The following is a 25,939-nucleotide window of genomic DNA, read 5'->3' on the forward strand; positions in this document are numbered from 1 at the left end:
AGACGCGATTTTTCTTCCGATCGTGAACCGTTTGAGACCTTACCTGTGTTGATGCCGGCTGTAGACGTATACGTGGGAGTGGTTGTCGGAGCTTGAGCATAGGGACTGCCTGTGGGATTGTAATTAGCTACGGGACCACTTACGTCAGCGTAACTAACGTTGGGGCATGTACCGCTCAGTGGATCACCAGCCACTTTTGCTAATATCATCATTAACGCGCTACGATTGTTCTCCTTCTCGCCGATCACCGTTATACACCTCTCTTGCAGAGAGACGTCCTTCGCCTTCTGACTGATCTGAACGTATGAGCCGGACTCCTCTTTGATTTGCTTGATGTAGTTCCCGGCTTTACCTATTATCATGCCCGCGGTGCTGTTAGGCACTAGAATTTTTACCTGAAACGTGAAATCGGTCAGACGAGATGTTTGATGATCAAGTAACCCGCACATCACTAATATTCATATTATATAAGGTGATCCTTATTTTTTACTGTTACAGAGGAGACAATTGTTATCCGGTTTATATCAGGTGCATATGCAAAAACAGAGATAAGCTTTATCAGTACCTGCTTGTCTCTCTCCGCTGTGGTTTTTCCAGATTCAAAGTCAACAGTTGTTTTCAATGTGAGGTCTGGTTTTTCACGAATTTTATCCATGATGAAGTCCATAACTGCCATTATAGCTTCCAAACTGCCTGTTATCAGACATACCCTTTCCGTGGTTCCTGAAAACCAGAGTATCTACATTGTATCTATGTTCCATACAAAAAGAAAAAAGCAATAAGCACAGTCTTAGATTCTCTTGAATATACCTGGATAGAAGTCATGAGACTTGGACATTTTGACCCTGGCTTCTGTATCTTTCTGTAACTGGGCGATTGTGTCTCCACCCTTTCCAATAATAGCTCCTGCGGCCACACTGGGGACCAGTACTTTGAGGTGATACGACCCATCTCCTCCTGTAAGCAAATCCACACAGAGATTGTTAAATCACCTGCTTCGATATCATACGAAACGTCTGAGCACACCTTCAAGTTGTCAATGGGGAACAAGCACAACGTATATTGGGTTTATGCAAATGTTTGTTCCTAAGATTTTCTTGTTGGCTTGCAGCCCTTTTCCAAAGTTAACGCTACCTCTATTATGAAGGCTTCTAAGGTATATTGAAAACAAAGATATTCTAATGTCCCTTGGATCTCTCTAGCAACTACTCTTTGTGCCTCACAAGAAGTCTCCTGGTAGGAATTCGAAAGGAATGCGACAGCAAGCTGTCCAATTGGGTCATTCGTCTGGCACTTTAGGTTCTAGCCGAATTATTGGCTAAAGTGTGTGACGTCACAGTCTAACCATTGGCAGCGAGCAAGGACCCCCTTTGGGACTTCTTGTGAGGCACGGAGAGTACAGTGGGTAGTTACAATCTCTGTCACAGTTTTCTACCGACGAGCACAAAGACCCACGAGGCCTCAGAATTACAGTCTCTTGCGACCCCTTTTGAGAGAGATGCAATATGCAGAAGCAAGTACACTGGTTTCCAAATATTACATATATATTATCTCGCTCGCCGAGTGCAACTGTTGCAAACAAGTTCAACTTGCTTGCCGCTATCATAGAGGCCTCTACACTTTCGCAAGAGTTATTTTTGCAAGATCAGTCACAAATTTCTAGCGCATTCACACCTTGAGGAACCTTAATCACAAAGACAGTTAACACGACGTCTGCAGGATTTATATATTATTCTCTAAGGGTCACAATACGATTTTCTTTGCACTCCGGGAGCTCGTTATGGCCACCGAATACCAATTCCAGTGACCAAAGTGTCAACCCTTCGCAGTCCTATGTCAAGCCAGACTTGGCATTAACTTTTGCTTTGTTCCACTAAATTCATTGATGATATTACAATCACATAATATGTGATTAAAATTGCAACATTTCTCATCTGCTCCAAACAGGTTAACATGTTCCGTGCCGAGCTGTTTTTGCTCGACAATTAAATAAACTTATGTAATTCGTTCTGTCCTACAATTTTTATAATGCCAGCTTCTTTTGGTGGAAATATATTTTACTGTCTTAAACTTGTTATACCACCAGTGGTGCACGTGTCACGGAACATGTTAATAGACTACGTAATTCCATAGCAAGTTTTGAAGTAAAAGAGAGGGAACTTGTTGGACTGCGAAGGGTGAAATCAAAAGGATCTCTGCAGAGAGAGACAAGTAACAACAGAGAACAGTCATAAAATGTGTGCAGACATTCCTGTTGAGTGGAGGCACAGTGAAGAGTACTTCGGGATGACATGGTACACGAACGGTACATTAGAAGGCACGGAGATCGGGCAGGCTGAGAAAGGAAGAGTCTTAAACTTGTTATACCAGCAGTGGTACACATGGCACGGAGCATGTTAATAGACTACATCATTCCTTATCAAGTTTTAAAGTAAAATAATGGGAACTTGTTGGACAGCGAAGGGTGAAACCGAAAGGATCTCTGCTGAGAGAGACTAGTGACAACAGAGAACAGCCATAGAACATGAATAGTACATTGGGTCCACATGGTCCGCGCGAACGGTACATTCGAAGAAAGAAAGAGAGAGAGAAATAGTGTGTGTGTTGGTTGGTGACGGGGCACGCGTGCCGACGACAACGGGGAAGCGCCATGATCACGGTTCGAGTTGTCGCGTAATTGCCGTGAGCGTAGGATAACGCGAGAATGTGACGCGCGCGCGGTCGCGAAGTTTCGCTGCTCTGCGTCGAGGGCGAACAGCTGTTTGACAGATGGAAGCCCTGTGCGCTCGCTCGGCTCGCTTCGCGGCGACCTTGACCCGCAACCTCGCCAGCGGAACGGTGTGCTCGGCTGCCTGACAACTCACCGATACGCCACATCCTAGTAACCGTTGCTCGAAACGGGTGGCGGCTACTTGTGCCGCGTTTCCTCGTGCGAATGGTCTCGCGTCGACGACGACGATGGTTTCGCGTCTACTAGGAGATCGTCGATGACGGCACTGCACTGTCGCGTGACACGACAACACCGCGACGATGTTGTACGATGACGATGACGACGACGACGACGACGAGGACGGTGCGACAACGAACAGGTTACGCACGATACGGGACGGGACCGCGGAACCGTTCCTCCCGGGCAGGTACTCGCCGCGAGGTCGGCGGGTACGGGAAAATTGCAGAGTCACTGAGCGTGATCGACAGCCACCGCCACGGTAGCGATTCTCCATTAACGATGTCCACAGAGGCACGACCGCCCACGCAGGAATCAACCACGACAGAACGGCGACGTTCGGGCCACGATGACAGCGAACGGTTTTGTCACGGGGAAAAACGACGAGAAGGAAGAGAAGAGGAAGAAGAAGAAAAGAGGACGAATGTTGATGATGACGATGACACGGGATCGTGAACGGGTGGGGAGGGGAGCAGAGGGGAGGGGAGAGGGAACGCGACGATGACAACGATGACGTTGACGGGAACCGTGGAAGCGTGAACGTCAATCGTGGAAATGAGGGAGAGAGAGAGATAGGTAGACAGAGAATAAAAGACAACACGCACCTCGTTACTTTAGTCGAAGATTATAGAAAAAGTTCGCGGTCACTAGATAATGCGGGCTTCTTTCTCGCGAACAGAGATATCGAGGGAAGGAAGAAAAAAATGGGGAGATGTATGCGAGAGGAGGAAAAAGAGAGAAGGAGACGTGGCACAAGAGGATGCGCGAACCGCTGTGCGGTGCACCGTGTTCGCGTTCGCCAGCCGTTCGAGAAGTGGGAAACGAAAGGGAACGGCTGCCTTGCCTGCCTGCCTAGCTGGCTGGCTGGCGAGCGATCGCTCGTTCGCTCGCTGTGTCAACAGCAGCAGCACCAGCAAGACAAGATTGTCAAAGGCGCGCGCTAGAGTGAAAGAGCGAGAGAGAGAGGGAGAGAGCAAAGAGCGCGATGTTACGGGAAATTCAGAAACAGAGAATCAGAGAGAGAGAGAGAGAGTAGGACGAATGTATGTAATGGTAAAAGGATCGAAGGGGACGAACAAAAATGATTGTGCATGTATATTTTATCGGTTCGGATGTATATATATATAGGGTGTATATATAATATAGAGGGGGAGAGAGGGGAAAGGTGGGGATAGAACGATTGACGGAAGGCAGCAGCACACGCAGAGGAGAGGTTTGTTTCTTGTGGACAGAACGGAGCAAAGCGTTTGACAACAGGCGATCGAAATACCTGATCCGTAATGTGACCTCTTCGTCGCGCCATTTTCTGTGTCGCAATCGAGCGGCCGCTTCCTGGAGTCTGCAATCTCCGGGGAGGGACACGTCTCCATTCCTGAGTCGGCAGCCATCTTGGCTCGTTCGTTCTCGCGCACACACACACAGCCAACGAGTGTTAAACGGGGGAGAGAGAAATAGAAAGAGGGAGAAGTAGTGAGAGAGTGAGAGAGAGATACGTATGTATGTATGTATATATGTATATGCTCGGTCGACACCACAGAGAGAGAGACGATGGCCGCGACCGGGGGCGAGTGTCGTCCGAAGAAACAAGAGGCAAGGCGGAGGAGACGCACCACTCACGGACCGAACGAACGAACGTACGCACGACCACGATTGCTGGTTTTCAGGCGGAAGGAAGGGAGACCGACCACGGACGTACGTACGTACGTACGGACGAACAAACGACGGACGCTGTCTCTCGCGGGGTGCCGCGTCTCACTGGCGACTGCTCGCGGCTCCCTTGCCAACCAGCTGGTTGATACTCGATGGTGTGCGCGCTCTGCCTCGGCCCTCGCGTTCTTCGTCTATCTCCGTCCCACTTCGTTTCGCTCCGTCTCGCTCGCTCCCCTATTGGTCCCGATCGGCAGAGTCCACCTCTCCTTTTCCCACCAGCCCTCGCGGGCTCCGTGCACCAGGGACGTAACGTTCGACCTGCACCAGGGGCGTCTTACCTTGGCACTCGAGAGCGCACGCATCGATTCCCATCCGGATTTTTTTTGCCCCCCAGTTTTCTTTTCATGTTCGAAACGTTTCCTTGCCGCGATCGACCGCCTAGACGACCAGACGCGTCGTTTAAACCGTTCTCGATATCGATCGAGACCAATCGACTGATCTCACGGTCCACCAAGCGATTCACAGAATCCAATGTTTCCCGTATTACATAATTTATTAGTATTCAGCTTCGATGTCGTAAGCTTGCCCAACCGATAGATGCGTGCGTCTTTTTTTTTATCTCCCTCTCTTTCTCTCCTCTCGTTTTCGGTGTTAGACGATTCACGATGTATCGTGTGTGTCACGCTCGATCGGATTTTCAGTTGCACGTCGGAATGGAAGGAAATGTTGGATCGATGAATTGTATAGTCTATCGATTGATTTCGCCCGCTTAACTGTCCGCACACGGTTGCGCCCGCGAATTACCGTGGCGTACTGCGCATAAACGATTCAACGCATTTACGTCGGTGGACACGCACGGTCGCAAGTTTTTCGGAAGCGTTTTCGAGTTTGCTTAAGAGGCCCGACGGTATTTCTACAAGACCGTCTATGCTGTAAAAACTATTTTCCCCACCAAGGACGTTAATCTCGTTGCCGTTTGGTGCGCACTGCGGTATGACATCATGGTTCGTGTGTAAACGGATCGAGAGAGAGAGGGAGAAATATTTAGAGAGAACGTTTTTGATTTTCCTAGGCGGCCACGACGACCACACGAATTTTCGAACAATTGGGGGACACGCTTATCTCCGGGCTCTCGATTTCTGTCGATCGGTTTTTATCGGCCCGCATGGTTACGCGTTATGGCAACTTGTACCGCGTTGTTGACTTGCTTCGCTACTCTCCTCGCATAGATGAGTAACTGTCCGCTGTCGTGACGAAGTTCCGTTCGTAAGCGCAGCATTAGTAATATCTTCGAAATATGTATGTATCGGTTAACCGTAAATTACGAGATTACCACAATTCGTTATCTATCTAACGGTTGTGGCGAGGGGGAAGAGGGCGGAGGGGCAAGCATAGTAATTTTTCTTTGAAAGTGACAATCGCGTTGACCGCGACCGTTATGAATATTTGAGCGTCGAATTACCAACGAATGAAGTATTTTTAAAAGTCTTATCCGAGGTAGCCGCGCGTAGATAATTTTCAATGAATCGCGCGTTTTTCAAAATGCAATTCTCTCCAAAACTAAATCGATGACGACGCGATGTTTGAAAAATGCCGAGGGGCATCGTGTGTTTTCCGATTTTTCTCTCGGCAAGGTTACAAATCGCCGTGGATATACAACCGAGGCGGCTCAAACGGAGAAGATTGGCAATAATTACCGCGTTATCGGCGCGCACCATCAAGTTATGCCTCCGTTACAGCACAATGGATGTTTTTATTTTGCAACGGGCAGAAACAATATGCTAGTGCTAGACGACGAACCAGGCGGCTATTGTTTTCAAATATCGATTACAACCGTCCGTACACGAGTGTTACAGAGATGTAACCCTGGAGAGAGGGGGAGGTGAGAATCGTGGATTACGAAATCACGAGAGAATCTATACTTTCCAAAAATATAACATGCTGTACGGTTTTTCTTCGGAAACATTGCGACCGATCCGCTATCGACCGGTGTAAAGTCCGAAGTTGCAGCAGCGCTGGGCGATACGTAATTGCGCAGTGTGTAAGAGAGACAAAAACACACACACACACAGAGAGAGAATGAATGATAGAAAGACACAAGAAAAAAAGTTGTATTTCGCATTACAAATAGTCGTAGAAAATCCTAAGCTACGTTACACACGCACACAGAGAAAAGCGTTCAGTCAACAGTCGCGTGTCGCAATGCTGTTATACTCGAACGTGGTTCCCGTGTGTGTGCAACGTCGTCTCCTCTCGTCGAAAGCCAACAACAGAGCGACGATTGGCGAATTCGCGCGGGCTCTTCCCTATCGAAAGGTTGTCTTTGAGCCACGAGGTGGCTCCTGAGTGCTATTAAACGGCGTGTTCGCCCGATAACTACACAAACGAAGGGGAGAGAAAGAGAGAGAGAGAGAGAGAACGGACGCGCGAGCTCCCGGAGAGACACACGTGCGTGCGCGTTGCCCGCCGTTTTCATGGATGGTCTTCGTCTCTCACCTGCACGAACCAATTTGTCCATCCCGCGAGAGATCGCTTCCCGTTCAGGCCCTCGTGTTTGCTCGAACTGGAGGCGCAAACGCACGAACCGACGCTTCACCACCGTCGTCGCCTCCTCCTCGTTTCTGTGCAACGGAATCTCTCACGGTTGTCTCCCCGGATCTATCGGTGTAGGTGCACGGAACACGTCTACACACGGGCTGTCATGAATTTTTCGAGCGATGGGAGCTAGCGGCGTTGCTCGGTATATAATCACCGCGCGACCTCGCTCGATTGCACTTCTCTCCCGTATGACGTGCACCGTGCTTCGACTACGATCACGCTCGTCTCGAACTTCGGCATTCCTTTATTCCTGCCCGGAACCGTTACTCCTCTTTGGCCACTCGTTCTCTATTTACTCCGACTTTTCGGGATCGCCACCTAACGATCTTCCTATCTTCCCCTCTTTGTTCGAGAGAGCGCAAACTCGAAATCCACCACGAGAACTTTCGACTTTTGAACCTCCCAGCAGTCCAGCAACGATCTCGACATTTTTTCTTCGAGAACGTTAGCTCAAATTTCGCCGAGAGACTTTGGATATTTGCGTCACGCGATGCGCTCAAAAGTACAAAATCCACCGAGGCTTTTAAGGCAATCGAGTAACGATCTTGGAATTTTGTTCCCTTATCGCTTCACGCGATACGCTCAAAAGCACAAAGTCGAGGAACGGCTTTTGAGACCGCCTGTGGCGATTGTGTAACGATCTTGGAATTTTGTTCCCTTATTGCGACACGTGTCCAGTGCGCTAGGATGAGGTAGCCTCTAAATACATAAATATATATGTATAGAGAACTCTGTTCCCAACCGGTTTATCGTGTGATTTCCGATTGTGATACATAGGTTCTTTCTCTCTCTTTCTATCTCAGGAGCGTGTGTTACCTAACCGCTAAAGGAATATAAGTTCCTTTAACGTGTGTATTGTCCTTGTCCCACACCAACTCGAGTGAACGAGCTAGATCCCTTGCACTCTTTTAGACTCCGGGTTAGCAGGCTGTCCATCTATACTTAAGCGTGAGCGCATATTGTGCTGCACGCACGATGCATACATTTAAATGCTTCTCCAAGGCCGTCGCAGTACTGACACATCGACATACTGCTCGCCTAGTGCAACGATCAGAGAAAATCGTGGGTCAACAACAAGCGGTGTGTTTCTCGCCTCTAATTTCTATTCGAATTTCATTTCAGCTAACAGACCAACGATATTATTGTGTCATGGGACGATACGGTGTATACATGTACGCAGTGCATGTATACAACTGCATGTTTACCGTTAGAGAATAACGATTTTGTGGGCAAAACGTGCTCGAGCATGTTTACTCGAATACTAATTGCGCAATGCGATTCAAGAAATATATTAGTTTTCGTGCATTGAATATTATGCAAGCAGAACAGTACGATTCCTTGCTACGTTGACCCCATTTCGCGTTTGACCTTAATATCACACAAGGTACTCCAAGTCGATCTATATAACACCTATCAGCTTTTCGGGAACCTATTTCTCGCGTCAATCTTATTATCCTGTATGTACACGCCTGCGAAAGATAACATAATTTCAATAAAGTATTTTCTGTATTTTTCCCCAGCAATTATAAGCTGTCTAATTATTTTATACCCCAGCTGCGTAAACGTGAATGATTTACATATTGCATACACATATATATATATGTATCTACCTCGCGTATCAAATATACTAATAACAAATTTAATCGTCAACGAACTTTACGCATACGGATTATTTAATTGTTATTACTTTTACGCGTTATGTTTCATTTCTCGATAAAATAATCGCCAAGTGTTCTCGTTGGTCTACCAGTCTACCACGTAGACGTCAGTAGACGCTGCTTTGACCATGCGAGTCCGTGGAGAACATAACCATATTTCGTGTTTTCGATAAAGTACCTACTTATCTGCGCTTAATAACATAATTATATAACGGATCCCTTTGTAATCGTGATTCTAGTAATGTTCGTGATAAAGATGTCTACGTATATCGCCGATTCGCATAGTTGCCGCGACCATACTCTCTGTAATGGATGACGTTGAAACGCAGGTGAAGATCTTATTTTTTGCTAAGGCCAGGGAAATAACGGGTAAAAGAGAATGTAGGATCACCGTACCACGGAGATTGACGTACAACGATTTAGTGGATAAAGTAATTCAACAATTTAACCTAGGAAGTATACGTGACACTTTGATTCTGGCAGTGAACGAAGAGTTTGTACCTGCGGACGCTGCTTTAACTCTCGCCGAAAAGGACGAGATCGCTATCATTCCGCCGCTCAGTGGAGGTTTGTTATATCCTTTGTACAAGCATGATGAAAAATGTATAAACTATGTACGTATAATTGTTCGTAAATACAATATTTATATTTGGCGATTGTCGTAGGTTAACATGGGGGTCCCAGACGACATTGTGAAGCTCCAACACGAGGAGTTGAATATCGGAGAAATAATCAATTTAGCGGTGTCTCCAAACTGCGGAGCCATATCTAATTTTATTGGCATTACCAGAGATAATTTCGAGAATAAAAACGTACGATAAGAGTCGCAACAAGTGGGAGAAAGTCTAAGGAAGCGAACCGAACACGATGTCACCTTCCTTTTCAAGTTATTTAGTCCCTAGAGTTTCCATTTATACTGCGCAGGACTCTATGGACCGGTCATAGACTGCAAAATCAAGCAAAATAGACTTGAGTCAGCTCTGTTTTTTGCGTGGCAAAAATGCCCCTTAAATTTTCTCCCACATCCTTCTAAACACCCAATATATTAAAAAATGTTAAATGTAATTGTAAATTATATTTTTGTAGGTATTAAAACTAGAGTACGAGGCCTACGAACCAATGGCACTGAAAGAAATGAAAAGTATTTGCACAAAAATTCGTTCCCAGTGGAACGTTCACCATGTGGTGATATATCATCGTCTAGGAGAGGTACCGGTATCTAAAGCGAGCGTGGTAATCGCAATTTCATCTCCCCACAGAGAGGAATCGTTAAGAGCCGTAGAATATGCTATCAATACGCTGAAAGCTTCTGTGCCAATATGGAAGAAAGAAGTGTACGACACGCATGAAACTCAATGGAAGGAGAATCGAGAATGTGCCTGGTCCAACTGTAAATAAGACTTTTCTTTGTTACTTACATTTTGAGATTGAGTTGGTGTTACATTGACATAAATGTATTAACACAGTTAGGTATTTTTGCTAGAGAAATTTTATATTAAGTTTATAGAAAGTTTAATAAACCGTTGATGAAACCTTCATAACTGTATTACCATTTACCCGTTGTGTATTAACATGCTTATTTGTGTTGCGTTTTCACCATTTTTAAGTATCGGAAGATGCGATTGCAGTGTTAAACGAGCCTGAAGAAACCGTGATAGAAAGCATCGATGTACAAGAAGAGGAAGACGAAGAAGAAGAAGAGGAAAATGCGTTTAACGTCGAAATAGATCCGAGTCTTGTACAAATTCGTGCGACCAACGAGGAACTGAACCATAGAATAGCGTCTTTCATTGAGAGAAAGCGGCAGCAAGTAAATATGGTGAATGTTCAAGAATTTTGCTACCACAGGTTGGTTCATCATTATTGCTGAAAGCATCGAGAGTATCGAGTATGTAAATATATTCAAATGGGTGCTGTGTTTTTTAAAAAAATAATTACAAAGACATGAACGTTTTGTGCAGAGATCAAGACGAGGAACACGAGGATTCTTGCGCGAGAGTAGACGCAATTCTTATTAGAAGAAAAGACTCGAAAAGCCATGTTAAAGGTGGGTGGAAATATTAACATTTAAATGCGTATGCACAGTTGCGTTTTATCTTACATTGTTTTAGTGCACAGAGTACTGAATGCATGGGGACCACAGACAGTTGACCAATCCATTTTACGTAAGGCTACAGTCTCAGGAACGAGTCAAACGAGCAATAGTTATTCCACTGTGTTGAACGATAGGATATCGACTACCGAAAGAATACTTGGCATAAATCGACCTGTACCGAAAGACGTGTACGAAAGACTAAAAAATATCGAGGATCGGATACTGTACCTGGAAAGCACTTCCCCAGAATATAAAGACTTCTGGGTAATACTTCGGATTTGGAAAACTGTTTAAAAAGCTCGTACATTGCTGAAATATGCTATATTTCTTGAAGGAGCTTGAATAATATGTATATAAGATTCTATTTTTCTTTAAAATATTTATTTTTTCAATATTCTTCATTTGCAGAAGGCGGATGACATTAACAGTCTTAAAGGAACCTTCAAACCAGTCCGTAAAAGGGTGAGTACACTCTTGGCTAAAACTCCAATTTTATTTGCAAAGCTTCAACGTGTAACAAATCAATTTCAGACCTATTCGATGGCAGAACTGGACACGAAGTTGCACGAGTTGGAGGACAAGTATGCAAAGAAGATGAAGTAATTTTTTCCCGACTGATTGTACTATTATTTTTAACGTATCTTCGGAAATATATGTACATTGTGTAACATTTTGTAGACATTTCGAATTACATAATAGCGGACAGGTGTGTACATTAAGAAATATATATTGTATATCATTTTTAATCGGCTATTTGTTTAAATTCCCCGCCATGTTCACCGTATAGAAAAATTCGTACTACATACATTGTAGGCCGTAGGCGGTTTGGAAGGAGTTAACAGTGGACAGGTAGTGCAATAAATCGTATTAGGGTACATATCGGCAATAAATTGTCTCGGCGCGCGGCTTTCATCGCGCAAGCCGGCCAGCATAGTACATACAGACAATAAAAGGCGGGGCTACGCTACGGTCTCCACAGGCAAGGTCAGCACTTTTGTTCGGACATGTACTTACGTTAGTTCGTCTTTCGGTTGATAGAGGCAGTCTTCGTCGTGCTGCCATACGGTATGGCTGCGGTTCGTCGCAAGTTTTCTCCTTATCCCGCTATAAATTAAAGCGAATCATTGATAGTGATGTTTCACTCGTCCGCCGGCCCGACAAAAGCTGCTCGCGCTATCGCATGCTGGTGAGTACTGTCAAAAAACATGATTAAATACATCGGTATCTTGGTGTGTGTGCCGTCGAGCACGCGGGCAGCACGTCGTCTGCCAGGTTGACAAGCATCATCCTTTTTCCTCTCAGCTGGCTGGATGGACCGTTTATAGTTTAGATCGTTTCTCTTCCTCCCTCGAATTTGCATAAAAATTTCTTAAAAATTAATACACACGCTCAGTGATGTTACTTTCTGATAATTATTCTTTCGATGCGGAACCGTTTTCCGCATTTTCACGGGTAAATTTTTTACTTTGGACATCTTGGGATTTTCGAAGGGCACCATCCTGCTTTTCGCGATTTTGTTTAATTCATTTTGATCGAAGTCTGGCAGCGATGTCTGCTTCCCCGCATCCGACGTACTCGGGCCCCGAAAAGCATCGCTTATTTTTACGCGTTCTATTCCTGTCCTGGCACATGGGTTTCTTCTAACAGTTTTCCGAAACGTTAGAGAAACAACGACGACGCGATCCTGTCACGAATTTTCCGCTCGCCATGCCATGCCGAATGCTCCTCGAGCGGCTATACCAATCCTCCGATTCCCTCGTTAAACCGAAACACCATCTCGACCATTTTCGAGGCGGAAATGTTTCTTAAAACACAGTACTCACGACCTAATCTCGACAATTAGGGCCGAGACACGTGTTTGTATACAAACACGAGATGCAGCACCGAGACGGGGCTCCTGCCTGTCATTCGCCCGCGTTCCAGCATTTTTCACGTGTTACTTCAAGGTGGAAGATCGGGGATAAGAGAATTCGGAGGATTGTGGAACTTTGGGGATGTGTAGTGCATACATTCATAGACATTATACAATTGTTGCTGGTTCGTGCTATACAACGTGAACAAAATTTTTGACAAAAATTGGAAGTATCAATTAAACATATCCTGGAAATTTCATAAAAATCGGTCGACGTTGCAACGAGCCACAAAGTTTAAAGATGGTCAAAATTGCTTCGAGATGAATTGGTTTAAGATTTCTACATCTTTCAATGTCTGTCTTTTTTTACCGCATGAACCGATTTCGATGAAACTTTCAAAATGCATATAATTGACACAGATCTACAAAACGTATTTTTTAAATTTTCGATATTGGCCTACATAAAAAATGCAGCTTTTAATATTTTCTCTACAATTCCGACCAAACATTTCTTCTCACATCGTGTAGTGAACTAATCGTTCACTGATTTCTCAAAAACGTTTAATGGGAGTAATAACCGTATCTAATATACCTAATAGTAACACATAGGCGTAGGCGCACGTGTGACGGATGAAATTGGGGTGAAATTAATCTCTGAAGATTCAGCTAATTTTAGGTTGTATTTGATGGGAGGTTCTCAACCTCCGGAAGAATCCCATAGGAACCCCATTGACGTTTGCAAGTTAGAGAGCTTTCGTTAGTTTGTGATATAATTTATAGAAATATTATTTCTATAGGATTTCTGTAAAATAATGAAAGAAGGAAATTTCTTCTTGCATTAACGCTTCAATATGTTTCTTTTGTGGAGGTTGCAAATTATTTCGCGCAACCAGAAGCCCGAAATAGTTCAATCGAGTTACAACTCCGTGTTGGAACTTTGTTGATGGACTCGGCGCACAGGACTTTCTGTTGGCAAGTTTGACAAAGACCAATGAATTAATTCACCCTCGGATAAATCGGTTCAAGCCTGTCGTGGTCAGCAGCGACCTGATTGGGAACCCGACGCGATGGGGTGAAATGAAACAAAACGACGCGCCAGTATTGGCTTGCTATCTTTCTTTACCCGAAGATACTTTCCTGAATTTCGCAACGAGGCCAATTAAAACCGATGTCCTAGACGATAACGCAGTCAGCCGGGGTAAACTCGTTGCATGCGCGGCTCTGGGCTGCACCGCGTTGCACCAGAGTCCTTCATCGAACGTGCAACGAAATTTTCAGTCCAAACAGAAACGATGTAGGTGTATGTTGAAATTGTTCTAATATGCTCAGATTTTCTTCGTATTTCACTCACTTCATTTTTATCATCAATGCATGAAATCCGCAATCCAGTAATGATGCATTTATTATCCTAATAGAGCTTGCTATACTCGAGCTACCCGATATTTATTTGAAATAACGGCGAATACAGAATTCATTAAAATATAATTACTATTTATTTTATCTGCTTTACCGATGGGTAAAATGTTCGACCTATTATACAGGGTATTTCACCTAACTTGACCACCTTAAATATCTTTGTTGTTTTTAAAGATACGTCAAATGTCTGAAGGACAAAGTTCAATGGTAAAATGAGGCTCATACGATACCAAAAAATGTTTGTTTTTATGTAATTTTTTTAGAGATACAAAGGTCACCTTAATTTTTTTAGATGGAATGAGGTATTTTTTAATACATCAATCGTTATGAAAAAGTACTAACCTATGTATGTCGAAAAGTTAGTAGTTCAGGAGATATTTCAATTTAAATAACTCTAAAATACCATTACTGTCGTACTAATTGTAAGATGTTACACTAGTAAGAGTAAACATTAACGTCTTAGTATGACAGTAATGGTATTTTAGAGTTATTTAAATTGCAATATCTCCTGAACTATTAACTTTTCGACATACATAGGTTAGTACGTTTTTATAACGAATGTCCAGCTGCATCGATTGATGTATTAAAAAATACTTCATTCCATTTAAAAAAATGAAGGTGACCTTCATATCTCTAAAAAAAATTACATAAAAACGAACATTTTTTGGTATCGTATGAGCCCCATTTTACCATTCAACTTTGTCCTTCAGACATTTGAGGTATCTTTAAAAACAACAAAGATATTTAAGGTGGTCAAGTTAGGTGAAATACCCTGTATAAAAATAAAAATATATAATAGAATTCACAATCTGTATAAATAACATAAAAATCCACAGTCTGTTAATAACTGTACTACTTACAAATTAGGAATTGAAAATGTTCTTTATTCGAAAAAGATTATGTGTGGACGTCACTTTGCTGTTCTAACGTTCTAACGTGGCGTTCATAGCTATAGCGCGTTCCTTATCGCTATTGTTCCAAAGAAGTTGTACCCTACGCCGCACTGCATCGATAATCGCATTTTTCTCGAGCTTCGCAGGAAACGCGATTACTGTTGTGCATACTTGGAGATAAAACTAGGGCCATTTTATGCAGGTACCCGTCGAACGGAACTTCGAACGTTCGCAAACAATATTAACAAAGAATTTCAGTAACGGATTGTTTGAGTATACTAAATTTTCAATAACTCCGTAGAAAAGCATAGTACAATAATGAGCCCAGGCTCATTTTGAAGCTTGAAGTTTCTAATTTTATACTTCGTTGTTCATTTTTTCCCCACAATTTTTTACACGATGTAATGGGTGGGAAACTGTAGTCTCGTTTCTGCCCGAATAATATCTCCATGCAATGCAGATTGAAACTTTTGTGAAAACATTAAACAAATGTTTCCCTGATAAAATTTACCATTCGTTTTTACAGCGACAACGTGGATATTGATGTAGGATTGTTTTTGGGCTGTTTTGCGGAACAAAAATGGGGAGAATTTGTTTTTTCCGACGGTATTCTTTGTCAACCGGGTTGAAACCTTTATTTACAGGAGCCGTTGGGCTTACTGTCTACCGCACAGAGTATCATTACCTCCAATTATACTGGGCGCGATTTCTATCGTGACGAGCGGCCGTAGCCGTCGGTTAAAAGAGAAACCGGTGCCGGTCGCGTTACCAGAACAGAACAGGACAGAACAGGAGAGAAAAAGGAACACTGTTGGGCCTCGAGTTGCCAGTTACAGGTGAAATGCAGTTGGCCGAATTCACCGTTCGCTCGTGCCTCGTAAAACGAATTACCGACTAACGCAAAATGTTTCGCGGGTCACGTGAAGAAACCCCTCGCGAAAACGTGTTACGTGGCGCGATTTAAACGACAAACGGTATATCCTCGTTCTCTTCCCTCTACCTTCTTTAGTTTGTCTTTCTCTTTCTGCTTTCGGTGCTGAACCCCTTAGGCCAATTCATAGCAAATGCTCCGGGCGAAGACGTCCCGCACACGGAAAGACAGCAATCCGTTCGTGCGGTTAATCGATTCTAATTGAACTGAAGCGTCACGGAACGATCTGCGTCGCGCGATTTGATTATGATTCGGACCTTATCCGCGTATCGCGATCTACATGGCTAAAGTTTGTTGCGAAATCCAAAGAAACTAATGGGAATTCTGCAGGACGTATTGTACGAAATGAGCAACGTTGTAAATATTGAACAATATCTAATATCAAGATAAAAGTGGAGTTTTCAACTTTTTAATTTGCTAGATGTTTCACCACAAATGTTCGGCATTGTTTCGTAAAGTTTCGTAAGTGAATCTAAATTCAACTTCCAATCATTTTATTTAAATCTAAATTCAGATTCAACTCTCAGCAACCCAATTTAAATCAAAATATTACTTTAAATTATTATATTTAAATCTAAATTCAAATTCAACTCTCAGCAACCCAATTTGAATCGAAATTCAACTTTCAATCATTATATTTAAATCTAAATTCAAATTCAACTTTCAATCATTATACAGGGCGTTTCATTTATCTGATAACGGAAATATCTTGTGACGCACTGAAGTTATAAAAAAAATTTGTTTACAAAAATTGTTCGGTATGAAGGGTACAATCATAGTCTAATATTTTTGAGGACTAGAATGGTGGGGAGGGGGGATTTCAAAGTCAAATTAAGTTTTTTAAATGGAATGTCCTATTTCTTATACCATAGATCGATAGAATATCAAATTCTGAGTATAAAAGTGTTGATCTTTATATGTCCTAAACCTAATAGTTAACAAGATATTTGTAATAATATAGAAAAATGTAATTTCCCCACCATTCTAGTCCTCAAAAAAATTAGACTATATGATTGTAGCCTTCATACCGAACAATTTTTGTAAACAAATGTTTTTCGTAACTTCAGTGCGTCACGATATTTCCGTTATCAGATAAACGAAACGCCCGTAATGATGAAAGTGATCTAACAAGAAAATCGTGATTGTTGCGAAAAACGAACTGTTAGATAATGCTTGTTGATTCATAATCATGTGCATACATTGTCCTAGTGTCTTGCACAAAACTATTTCACAGATCGTTCATCGTGCATCAAAGATCGTGACTGGTTCAAAGACCGGACACAGATAAAACAATTTTATATCGATTTCATATATCCTATTTCACCGCATACTCTATGAAATACAGCGGGTTTGTAGTTATGAATGCATAAAATCCGCAGCCTAGTGCCTGTCTATAGTAATACGAGCATTTTCATACCACATAACTTTCATTCAATCTCTTTCCTCGTATCTACTATATTTCGCGAGATAATGGTCCATTTTCAGTAACGCGCGGTATACGATATAGTTACGCTCAGTTTTTATCCGCATCGGATCTGGCAAAGCTTGTTTCATACAAGTACATATCACCGCGGGTGCATCGTGCTCTCTTGTGCACGTAGATTGTATCCTTTTCATCCGTGACACTGAGCGAATTTCGTACCCTAATCTCTCGTTGCCTGTTTATCTATGGAAATGCAATGACTAAGCTGAAGAATCGTGCCGATCCTTTAACTTGTTTTATCGCGAGGCTAAATTCTTCAACGGTCTGATCCATGCGGGATCCATGCACTTCCGTTCATAAATCACGTGCTCGTTCTCGGGAAAAGGTAAACTTTGCTATACAGGGAGCTGCTGCAGTCTGCTATATTCGCATAGTTTAGATGTTTGGCCACTTTAACCTTTGCACTCGGAGCTATTCTAATTCGCAAGACCGAATTTTTCTTCCGACCTGAAATATTTCTATTTTATATGATTTTCTTAATTTTACCGATATAAAACTGATGTAATACAACACTTTTAGCAGTTTATTTATATTGAATACGTTTAGTAATTTATCGAATAGAAATTTAATATTGCGACAAATAAGAACTGTTAATTCGAAGGATTGATTCAAAATTTCTATTTCTCTAATCTAGCAACACGCGCGCTATAATACATCCGGAAATGTAATTGAATTATTCGATGTTGAAGCAACTTCGAAGATAAAAAATATATTAAAAAACTTTTTAGTATTAAAATGCACTAAGAAGGAGAAAGTAATTTTTTTCCTTGTTAAAGGATTAATAATATTTTTCCCTAAAATTTTAAGCAATTAGTTCAAAATTTCTTCTGTTATAAAATTAGTGTCAGAATAGCTAGAAAAATTTAATATAAAATTAAATAAAATCATGACATTAGTGACTTATTAAATAAAAGCGTGGAGCGCACACGAAGATTACGTCAATATAGTTTAGCGCTCCACGCTTTCATGTTATACATATAGTCACTAATGTCACAATTTTATTTAAATTTATATTAAATTTTTCTATCTATTCGGACACTAATTTTATAACAGAAGAAATTTTTAACTAATTGCTTAAAATTTTGGGGAAAAATATTATTAATCATTTAACTGGATTCGGTATTTTATGGAGAATCAGGAGAAAATGATTTTCTCCTTTTCAGTACATTTTAATGTAAGCGTGGATTTTAAAAAGATTTTTTTATATATTTTATTTTCTACTTTTATTGTCATCGCGGATGCAAGTGTGTATACAAAGCAAGATTGGACTATGGGGAGAGGTTTAAAATTCGATTACAAGGTTTGACGCATACAACAACACGGCAAGTTAATATAAGCGTGGTAAAAGGGGGAAATTCGGACCGGAAAGGGTTACTTCAGCAGCGACCGTGTGCTAGAGGGCAAAAATAGTCTATTCTGGGGACTTTTTAATAAATTCCCCTCTTATTGCAGCGTCTAAGCGATCTCGAAGTCCTCGAGACCGAATCCCTCGAGAGCTACCAGCTTCCGGACGCACAGTCTTCTCTTGAAGGTTCCTATAACAAAAGCACCTCCACCCTGGGGCTATCGGAGACCTCGTTCGCCTTCGCCAGAAAATTCAAGCGACCACCGGAGAGCTTTCTTTCCTCCTTTCTTTCACCGTGAAAAAGTCCCTAAGCACGTTGACCTTTCTCCGTGGCATGGCGCGCGCGGATCGAATCGTCAACCGCGCGCGTGCACGTAAAACACGCGGCCACCGCGGCCATAATTCACGTCCTACGCGCGGCTTTTTATTCCCGTTGGGAAACAATGTTCGCCGAAAGCAACGAAAGGTCACAGATATGCTTGGCGGACCTTCAGGGGCGACGAATAGCGAGAGATCATCGGTTTTAGGGCGCTTTTATCAAAACGTTCGGGAAAATGCGTAATTAACCCCTTCTCCTACGATTCATTTTACGGTTTCAGTGATTAGAACTTTCTTGTACATCGTAATTTAATTTTCCTAAAATAGGAGAAAATTTTAATATCTATTGTATACCTCCATGTTCACAAATAGCTGCAGATTGACGAAACCGAAAAGGAATTTTATTTCGGTTTAAAGGAAATTAATAATTAGACTGCGGATTTTATGCATTTATGATAAAAATGTGTAGCTCCAAATTTTGACAGTAAAATAATTTGAAGAATTTAAATGTACCCCAGTATATTACTTCCAACCTGTTAAACATATTCAACAAGAAATTAAATATTCATTTCAGCCCAACCTGTTGCGATTCCGGTAGAAAGTTTTTATTTTGCATAAAGATCCGCAGTTTATTAATAACATACACCTTTTTTGTCGGAAATGGTTTTGTGTTGAGTCGACGAATGTGGCGAGAATAATTAAATTTGTTTTTTAATATTGCATTGTCATCTCGTTCTGAGCCATGTTTAAAGTTTCAAGTCCCTAGCTTATCGGGAAGAGGTTTAGAACACATACAACGATAACATCGACAACTCGGCAAGCTAATATAACCGTGGTAATAAAGTTTGTCCAAGTTGATTGTAAGAGACTGAAGTTCAATAAAATTACATTTTCTGTTTTAATGACCTCAACAATTCTGAAATAATTTAACAATATAACTAAATCCTTCTAATGCCTTCTCAGTTTGGTATTTGACGTGTACATTTTCGAGATAAGTGCATAAAATCCGCAGTCTATTAATAACATACATATTTATTAGACTCTGTTTAAAATCTTTGTCACGAGCTTGACACAATATTGCAGGACAAGGGGCGAACACTGAAAAGAAATCTTAAAATCAGCGCACACGCGGATATGAGCGCCCATCGACGACGAAACGGAAGACAAAAATTTGTTGAAACATAGAAGGCGTCCGTTGAATACGCTAATGGCGAGAGCGGCAGGAAAACATGATTTCTCTTGATCACGGCATGCAAGAGCGGCGGCGAGTGGCGTAACGCGTTCCACCTAGCTGATGTAAACAGAATTTCAATAATGGAACGGAGATAGCCGAGGGTTACTAAGCACCTCGATGATCTCTTGCTATTCTGTTCGTAACGCGAACCTAAGTAGTAATACTGTGATTTAGCTCTGCCAGCGCGGCGAAGTTGATCAGTTTTAATCAGCGTGTGTCAGCTCGTTTGCGCGCCGCCTAATTGGAAGCCAGATGATCGAAGGTAATTATCGTCCCGAATACATATAGACACATAGACTGTGTCTCTTTAATCGAAACGGTTGATATTATTTAATTAAATCGATTCGTGCACTGGCAAACCGGTAATATTCGACGACCTTGTCCCTTAGACAGACAATGCTACAATAGTATTGACGGGCTTCGTAAAAATTGCATATTGCCGGTTCAGCTTCTCTTAAACGTTATGGTCTAGTTCTATCGTCGTTATCGAGCTTATTCCCGAGGGAGATCGCAAGGCTGCCGCCTTATGAAATCAATTTACGATTTTAGTGCGGTCTTTTCTGTTACTTCGAGCTTCCACTCTACCGTCGAACGTTTTAACACTTTTCACCCTCGAACAACAGACGATTTTTATAGATACAGTAAGGAGCATAACTGATTCCACACACTTTAAATCAGAATAACTTTTATATGAATGAACCAAACGACTTCAATTTCTCTGTAAGGCTAGAAGAATTAGTTTAGTAAATGACGTCTAATAAATAAGTTGAAAAAATGCATTTGATCGGAATTGTGAAAAACAATACTAAAAATTGATTTTTACAACTTTTTTAGCTGGCCCAATAACGAAAATTTAAAAAATGTGTGTCAACTGGTATATATTATATACGCTCTGAAAATTTCATTGAAATTAGTTAATTGGTTTACGAATTACAAACGATCAAAAGTGGTGAAAAGGCCGAAAATCTTGAAAAATAGCAATTTTTAACACTTTTGATCGTTTATAATTCGCAAACCAATTAACTAATTTCAATGAAATTTTCAGAGCGTATATAACTAATGCCAGTTGACCAGACACATCTTTTGAATGTTCGTTATTGGTCCAGCTAAAAAAGTTGTAAAAATCAATTTTTACTATTGCTTTTCACAATTCCGTCCAAATGCATTTTTTCAACATATTTTTTACACATCATTTGTTAAACTCATTTTTCTAGCCTTACAGAGAAATTGAAGTCGTTTGGTCCATTCATAAAAAAGTTGTTCTGATTTAAAGTGTGTGAAATCAGTTATGCTCTCCTTACTGTAAATGACAATTTGGATGTTCCCGGTCAAAATGGACTCCGGCACAGTATACAGAGGGTTACAGCTGGATTTATTCATTTCATTTTCTTCAGTATTTATACAGGGTGAACCAACGAATCGTGATCGGTAGAGATTACTCGAAAATGTTTTTATCAGACGTAGCATGGCTCCAAGAGAGCTTTCACGCGATCATATAGCAAATTTTTTGGAAAAGACTGCTTACGATTAGACTGTGGATCTTTATGCATTTATGAAGAGATTGGTTGGGTGAAATATAATAACAGTAAAAGATTTAAAAAATTCAAGAATGTTGCTTTCAATGTAACAAAATCGTTGAGGGATGTAATCAATTTCTATGTTATTCCTATTTCCCACAATCAATGCAAAACATTTATATTTTGCATAAAGATCCGCCGTGTCTAGTTATGATGCTTACCGGATTCGTCTTGAAATCCTCTAACAGAAATCATAATAAAAATCATGAAAAAAAAGAATTGACAAAAAATTTGTGAAAACTCTGTTGAAACATTCCAAGCAAACATAAAAACATTATCGATCGGACTGCTAATAACAGAATAATCTCTACTGATCGCGATTCGTAGTTCACCCCGTACAGTTATTCGTTTACGAACATCTTCGAACCTTTAATCCCATTGGGAAAAGTAATAGGCACATTAGTCGTACGCAGTATTTTTTCTACACCGTGTATATCAGCAGGAGTGTCTCGCGGCTCCGAAATCGGAAATGAACCGGTGTCCGATTGAACACGTTCGGTCACAACAGTTAATTGACCACCGTGAGAAGCATCGTTCGACGAATCTACATCCGATGATGCAACGAAACGGTTACCGTTGTCCACTTCCGGGCCACCGGCGACATACACACGTGACACATACGCATAAAAGGATAGAGGTGGGTTTTCTCTATCGAGCAAAAGGTTGTTTGCACGCCGTTCGCCTCAGGTGCTTTGTTATTCGACGAAGGAGCTATCGGAAATACCTGTTGGCGGGCTGAACGAGTGGGAGGAGATTCGATGACTATATCTCCGGCGATTACTATATCGGCGTGATCGTCGCGACCGCGGTCAGGATACCCGCCGCGCCGCATTTGCATAGATAGCTCGCGAAAGCCCGATTCCGGGACCGCCTCTGATCGATAGTTTCGTGAACCCAACCGAGTTACGGAGGAACACGCTGGAACCGAGTCAAGGTAAGAGACAACGTGTCATCGAGATCATTCAGATTATCCTTATCGGCGATTCCCGATGATAAACGTGCCCGATAGCCTGTTCGATCCCGGTTCGAAAGTGTTTTATAACTAGACAGCGGATTTTATGCATGTATGACAAGAATGAATAGGTGTAATTAAGATGTATTGTCACTGTGTTTCGCAAATTGTTGTAATGGTGATTTCGTATTTGATGATTCTGAAGCAGTCGTTAATAACGAAGATGTATTGTCACTGTGTTTCGCAAATTGTTATAAAGGTGATTTCGTATTTGATAAGTAGGTGTAATTTAAAATATTGAAAACACTAGACAAATTCCAAAATACTGTTATATTACTTTCAACCTATTGAACGTATTAAGAGAGACAATCAATTTCTATGTCACTCCGGCTTGTCGCAGTCCAGGTGGAAAATTTTTATATTGAATAAAGATCTGTCTATTTATGACTGAAATTTAGTGTTTGAGTGTTGTTTCATTCAGAGATGTATTTCTGGTATTGCTGGTAGTGAAAGATTGAAGAGGTTTGTTCTTCTTAAGAATCAGTTGTTTTGATTTTCGGTCACTTTTGCAGGCATTGCGTCACTCCGGCTTGTCGCAGTTCAGGTGGAAAATTTTTATATTGCATAAAGGTCTGTCTATGACTGAAATTTAGTGTTTGAGTGTTGTTTCATTCAGAGATGTATTTGTGGTATTGCTGGTAGAGAATGACTCAAGAGGTTTGATTTTGACTTTGCTAGAAGGATCTTTCCACCGAATTCCCGACAATGTGTGTCGTTTTATTCCGCGTGGGAAGAATCTTCCTCGCGTTTGCATACAAATCGTTTCTCGCGCGATCTTACTCGTGATCGATGGATCCCCGAGTTGTCAGCGAGTGAACAGAAAAAAAGAGAAATTGCTCCGGAACGTCGTCGATCGCCGGGGAATCTGCATAATTCGAAGACGGATCCTCGTGGCGGCGGATCGGTTGGTAATTCGTCGATTGAAATGTAAAACGTCGAATTTACATCGGCGAGCACGAACCTAGTTAGTAGATTTGGACGGCTGACTACTCCGTAATGTCTTCATCCTTCCGGAACGAGTTTTCAATCGGTTCTCCAATTTCGATGGAAGGAAAGCGTCGAGCTTTTTCGCTGGGACTCTATTTATAAGAAAATCGATGGGATCAGATTAGAATAATTAGAAAATACAAGGAAGTATAGAACAGATGAACAAATACGAGATGTCTATTGGATCCATGTTAATCATATGTTAATAGGAAGTGTACTAGTGTATGTGTCCATACACATGGCCGGAAATGATCGACCGTTTGATCGGACGAATCGCAAATCGCAGTCTCGGTCGGCTGGTTCGTTTTGAAGAGGCTGATGCTCTGTAACGTTGATTTAATAGCGCGTCCAGGCGATTGCTAGCTTGATTGATATTGCTATCAAGGAGCACCTGTGGCCTCTTCGAGCATCAGGCTACTGGCAATCCATTTGCTCGAGTGTTTTCGGTGTGATTGCGTCCGTTTGATCGTATGCTTCCGAATGATTGATCCAGGTTGCATACTGGCAGCTTGGAAATGAATTTCGAAGCCTTCTCTTCGACGATGATCTTTGATCGTTTCGCCACCAGGCCAATCTGCTGTCTCGTTAAAGTCGCCCTCGAGAACGCATTCGACCCGAGAAATTCTCGTTTCCCGAAAATTTTCTCTCGTTAAAAGCTCCTCGACGGACCTTACGCCGATTCGTCCCAGGAAAACGCCATCAGATAACTCGACCTTCTCTCGTTAGACGCTCCTCGAGCAAGCAACCAAGCAACCAAGCCAGGCGAACGCATCTCCAAAGAATATTGCACGCTCCAGAAAACATCATCGCGGCGACCGGCTTGAAAGTGTTTACCTCGCGTGGCGCAGCGAAATGACGCAAGTTTTCCAGTCTGAAGGAAAAGCTGGACTTTCCCCGTCGCCCTTATTCAACGTCCACCCCCTTCCTGACCTACGACGTTTAATTACGCGATGCGGATTCATTAGTCGCTCGAAAACGCCTTCAAATACATTTCTGTAAATAGCCCTGTCTGACCAACCGTTAAAAAAGATCAACCCTCTGCACTCGAAGCTGTTTCGACTCTGGAATCCATGTCAACAAAAGCTAACCACCATTAGAACCATTATTCAAAACAGTTTTAATATTACTAAATTCGTCTGTATTCTATAAATTGATAATAAAATGATCTGGGTTGGAAGAAACGTCTTGATTTTAGAATTAAAATTGCTTCGAGTCCAAAGGGTTAAGGACGTACAACATCTTTGGGACACCATGTAGACTGTATCTTACAATTATAGAAATTGTAAAGATCCTGGGAAATGACCGAATACAATTGATTTTTCTTATAGAAGATCAAATTGATTTTCTACTATTCTTACCAAGATTACATGAAATGGGAAAGCATGAGGGGGTTACGAGGGCTAACAGAGTTCCCAGGAGAATCGACTGATAAGCAACCATAAATAGGCAGAAACAGGGATAGTTTCGCCCAGTTAGGATCGCATGTTAAACCAGTGTGCAACGGTCGGGTCGCTAATTACGCTACTCGTCGCTGTTTAAACACGCGTTAGCCGACTACCTTCTTGGGGAATAAATTTTTGGGTCACGCCTCGATCGATCCCACGCCATGCTACGCCACGCTCGACCTACGTTTCAGCCTCCCTTATTTATTTTCACCCCCGGAAAGGCGTCGCGCGCGAAATCTTCGTTAACTTATTGGAGCGCGATGCGAACTATATGAGCCCATAGAAAGCTGGAAAGTTAACGAGCGTCCTGAAAACATTCAGAACCCCAAATAGGGATCCTGTTGGTCCAGCTTGAATTACATATACTTCTCGTTTTCTCTATGTACATATAATATAACAATCCTTTGCACTGCAATTTTTAGGAATATTTTTTCCCAGGAACTTTTTGTAGTATAATTAGACAGCGGATTTTATGCATTTGTGATAAAAATGAGCAGG

The 25,939-nt window shown here is 42.0% G+C and overlaps 3 protein-coding genes across 8 annotated transcripts in view; 2 read left to right on the forward strand and 1 right to left on the reverse strand.

The window, feature by feature from the left end:
- Nucleotides 1-7,467, reverse strand: part of Pasilla (RNA-binding protein Nova-1-like protein passilla) — a 28,469-nt gene extending 21,002 nt beyond the window's left edge. The window contains exons 1-4 of one of the 3 annotated variants that reach the window (XM_076427276.1): nucleotides 7,094-7,467; nucleotides 811-957; nucleotides 566-723; nucleotides 44-395 (exon numbers count right to left, since the gene is read on the reverse strand). In XM_076427276.1, coding sequence (XP_076283391.1) covers nucleotides 44-395; nucleotides 566-723; nucleotides 811-957; nucleotides 7,094-7,115 — 679 coding nt within the window. In that variant the 5' untranslated portion in view covers nucleotides 7,116-7,467. The other 2 variants (XM_076427275.1, XM_076427277.1) reach the window with 2 other exon arrangements.
- Nucleotides 7,468-8,946: 1,479 nt separating this feature from the next.
- Mocs2b (Molybdenum cofactor synthesis 2B) lies at nucleotides 8,947-11,679 on the forward strand. Of its 4 annotated transcripts, none has more exons than XM_076427301.1 (9): nucleotides 8,947-9,182; nucleotides 9,337-9,420; nucleotides 9,519-9,665; nucleotides 9,940-10,243; nucleotides 10,461-10,701; nucleotides 10,815-10,900; nucleotides 10,965-11,212; nucleotides 11,357-11,410; nucleotides 11,480-11,678. In XM_076427301.1, the coding sequence occupies exons 3-9, from the start codon at nucleotides 9,525-9,527 to the stop codon at nucleotides 11,549-11,551; spliced, it is 1,146 nt and encodes a 381-aa protein (XP_076283416.1). In that variant the 5' UTR covers nucleotides 8,947-9,182; nucleotides 9,337-9,420; nucleotides 9,519-9,524; the 3' UTR covers nucleotides 11,552-11,678. The 4 variants fall into 4 exon arrangements, with proteins under 4 accessions (XP_076283416.1, XP_076283415.1, XP_076283417.1 ...); XM_076427300.1 differs by having other exon boundaries at nucleotides 8,948-9,182; nucleotides 9,307-9,420; XM_076427302.1 differs by lacking the exon at nucleotides 8,947-9,182 and having other exon boundaries at nucleotides 9,281-9,420; nucleotides 10,482-10,701; nucleotides 11,480-11,679.
- A 258-nt stretch (nucleotides 11,680-11,937) lies between these two features.
- The window catches only part of Ttll5 (Tubulin tyrosine ligase-like 5), a 72,108-nt gene continuing 58,106 nt past the window's right edge, over nucleotides 11,938-25,939 (forward strand). Inside the window, exon 1 of the mRNA XM_076427243.1 lies at nucleotides 11,938-12,134. The gene's annotated coding sequence lies outside the window, so the exon portion shown is untranslated. The remainder of the gene's footprint in view (nucleotides 12,135-25,939) is intronic.

The sequence above is a fragment of the Lasioglossum baleicum genome, chromosome 7 (assembly GCF_051020765.1).
Source record: "Lasioglossum baleicum chromosome 7, iyLasBale1, whole genome shotgun sequence".
Classification (NCBI taxonomy): Eukaryota; Metazoa; Arthropoda; class Insecta; order Hymenoptera; family Halictidae; genus Lasioglossum; species Lasioglossum baleicum.

What these genes read in the sequence shown, in the direction of transcription:
- Mocs2b (XM_076427301.1), top strand. Translation starts at nt 9,525, where the DNA reads ATGGGGGTCCCAGACGACATTGTGAAGCTCCAACACGAGGAGTTGAAT. An exon ending in AGAATGTGCCTGGTCCAACT is followed by an intron (nt 10,244 to 10,460) that starts GTAAATAAGACT and finishes ACCATTTTTAAG; the next exon opens with TATCGGAAGATGCGATTGCA. An exon ending in TCAAACCAGTCCGTAAAAGG is followed by an intron (nt 11,411 to 11,479) that starts GTGAGTACACTC and finishes AATCAATTTCAG; the next exon opens with ACCTATTCGATGGCAGAACT.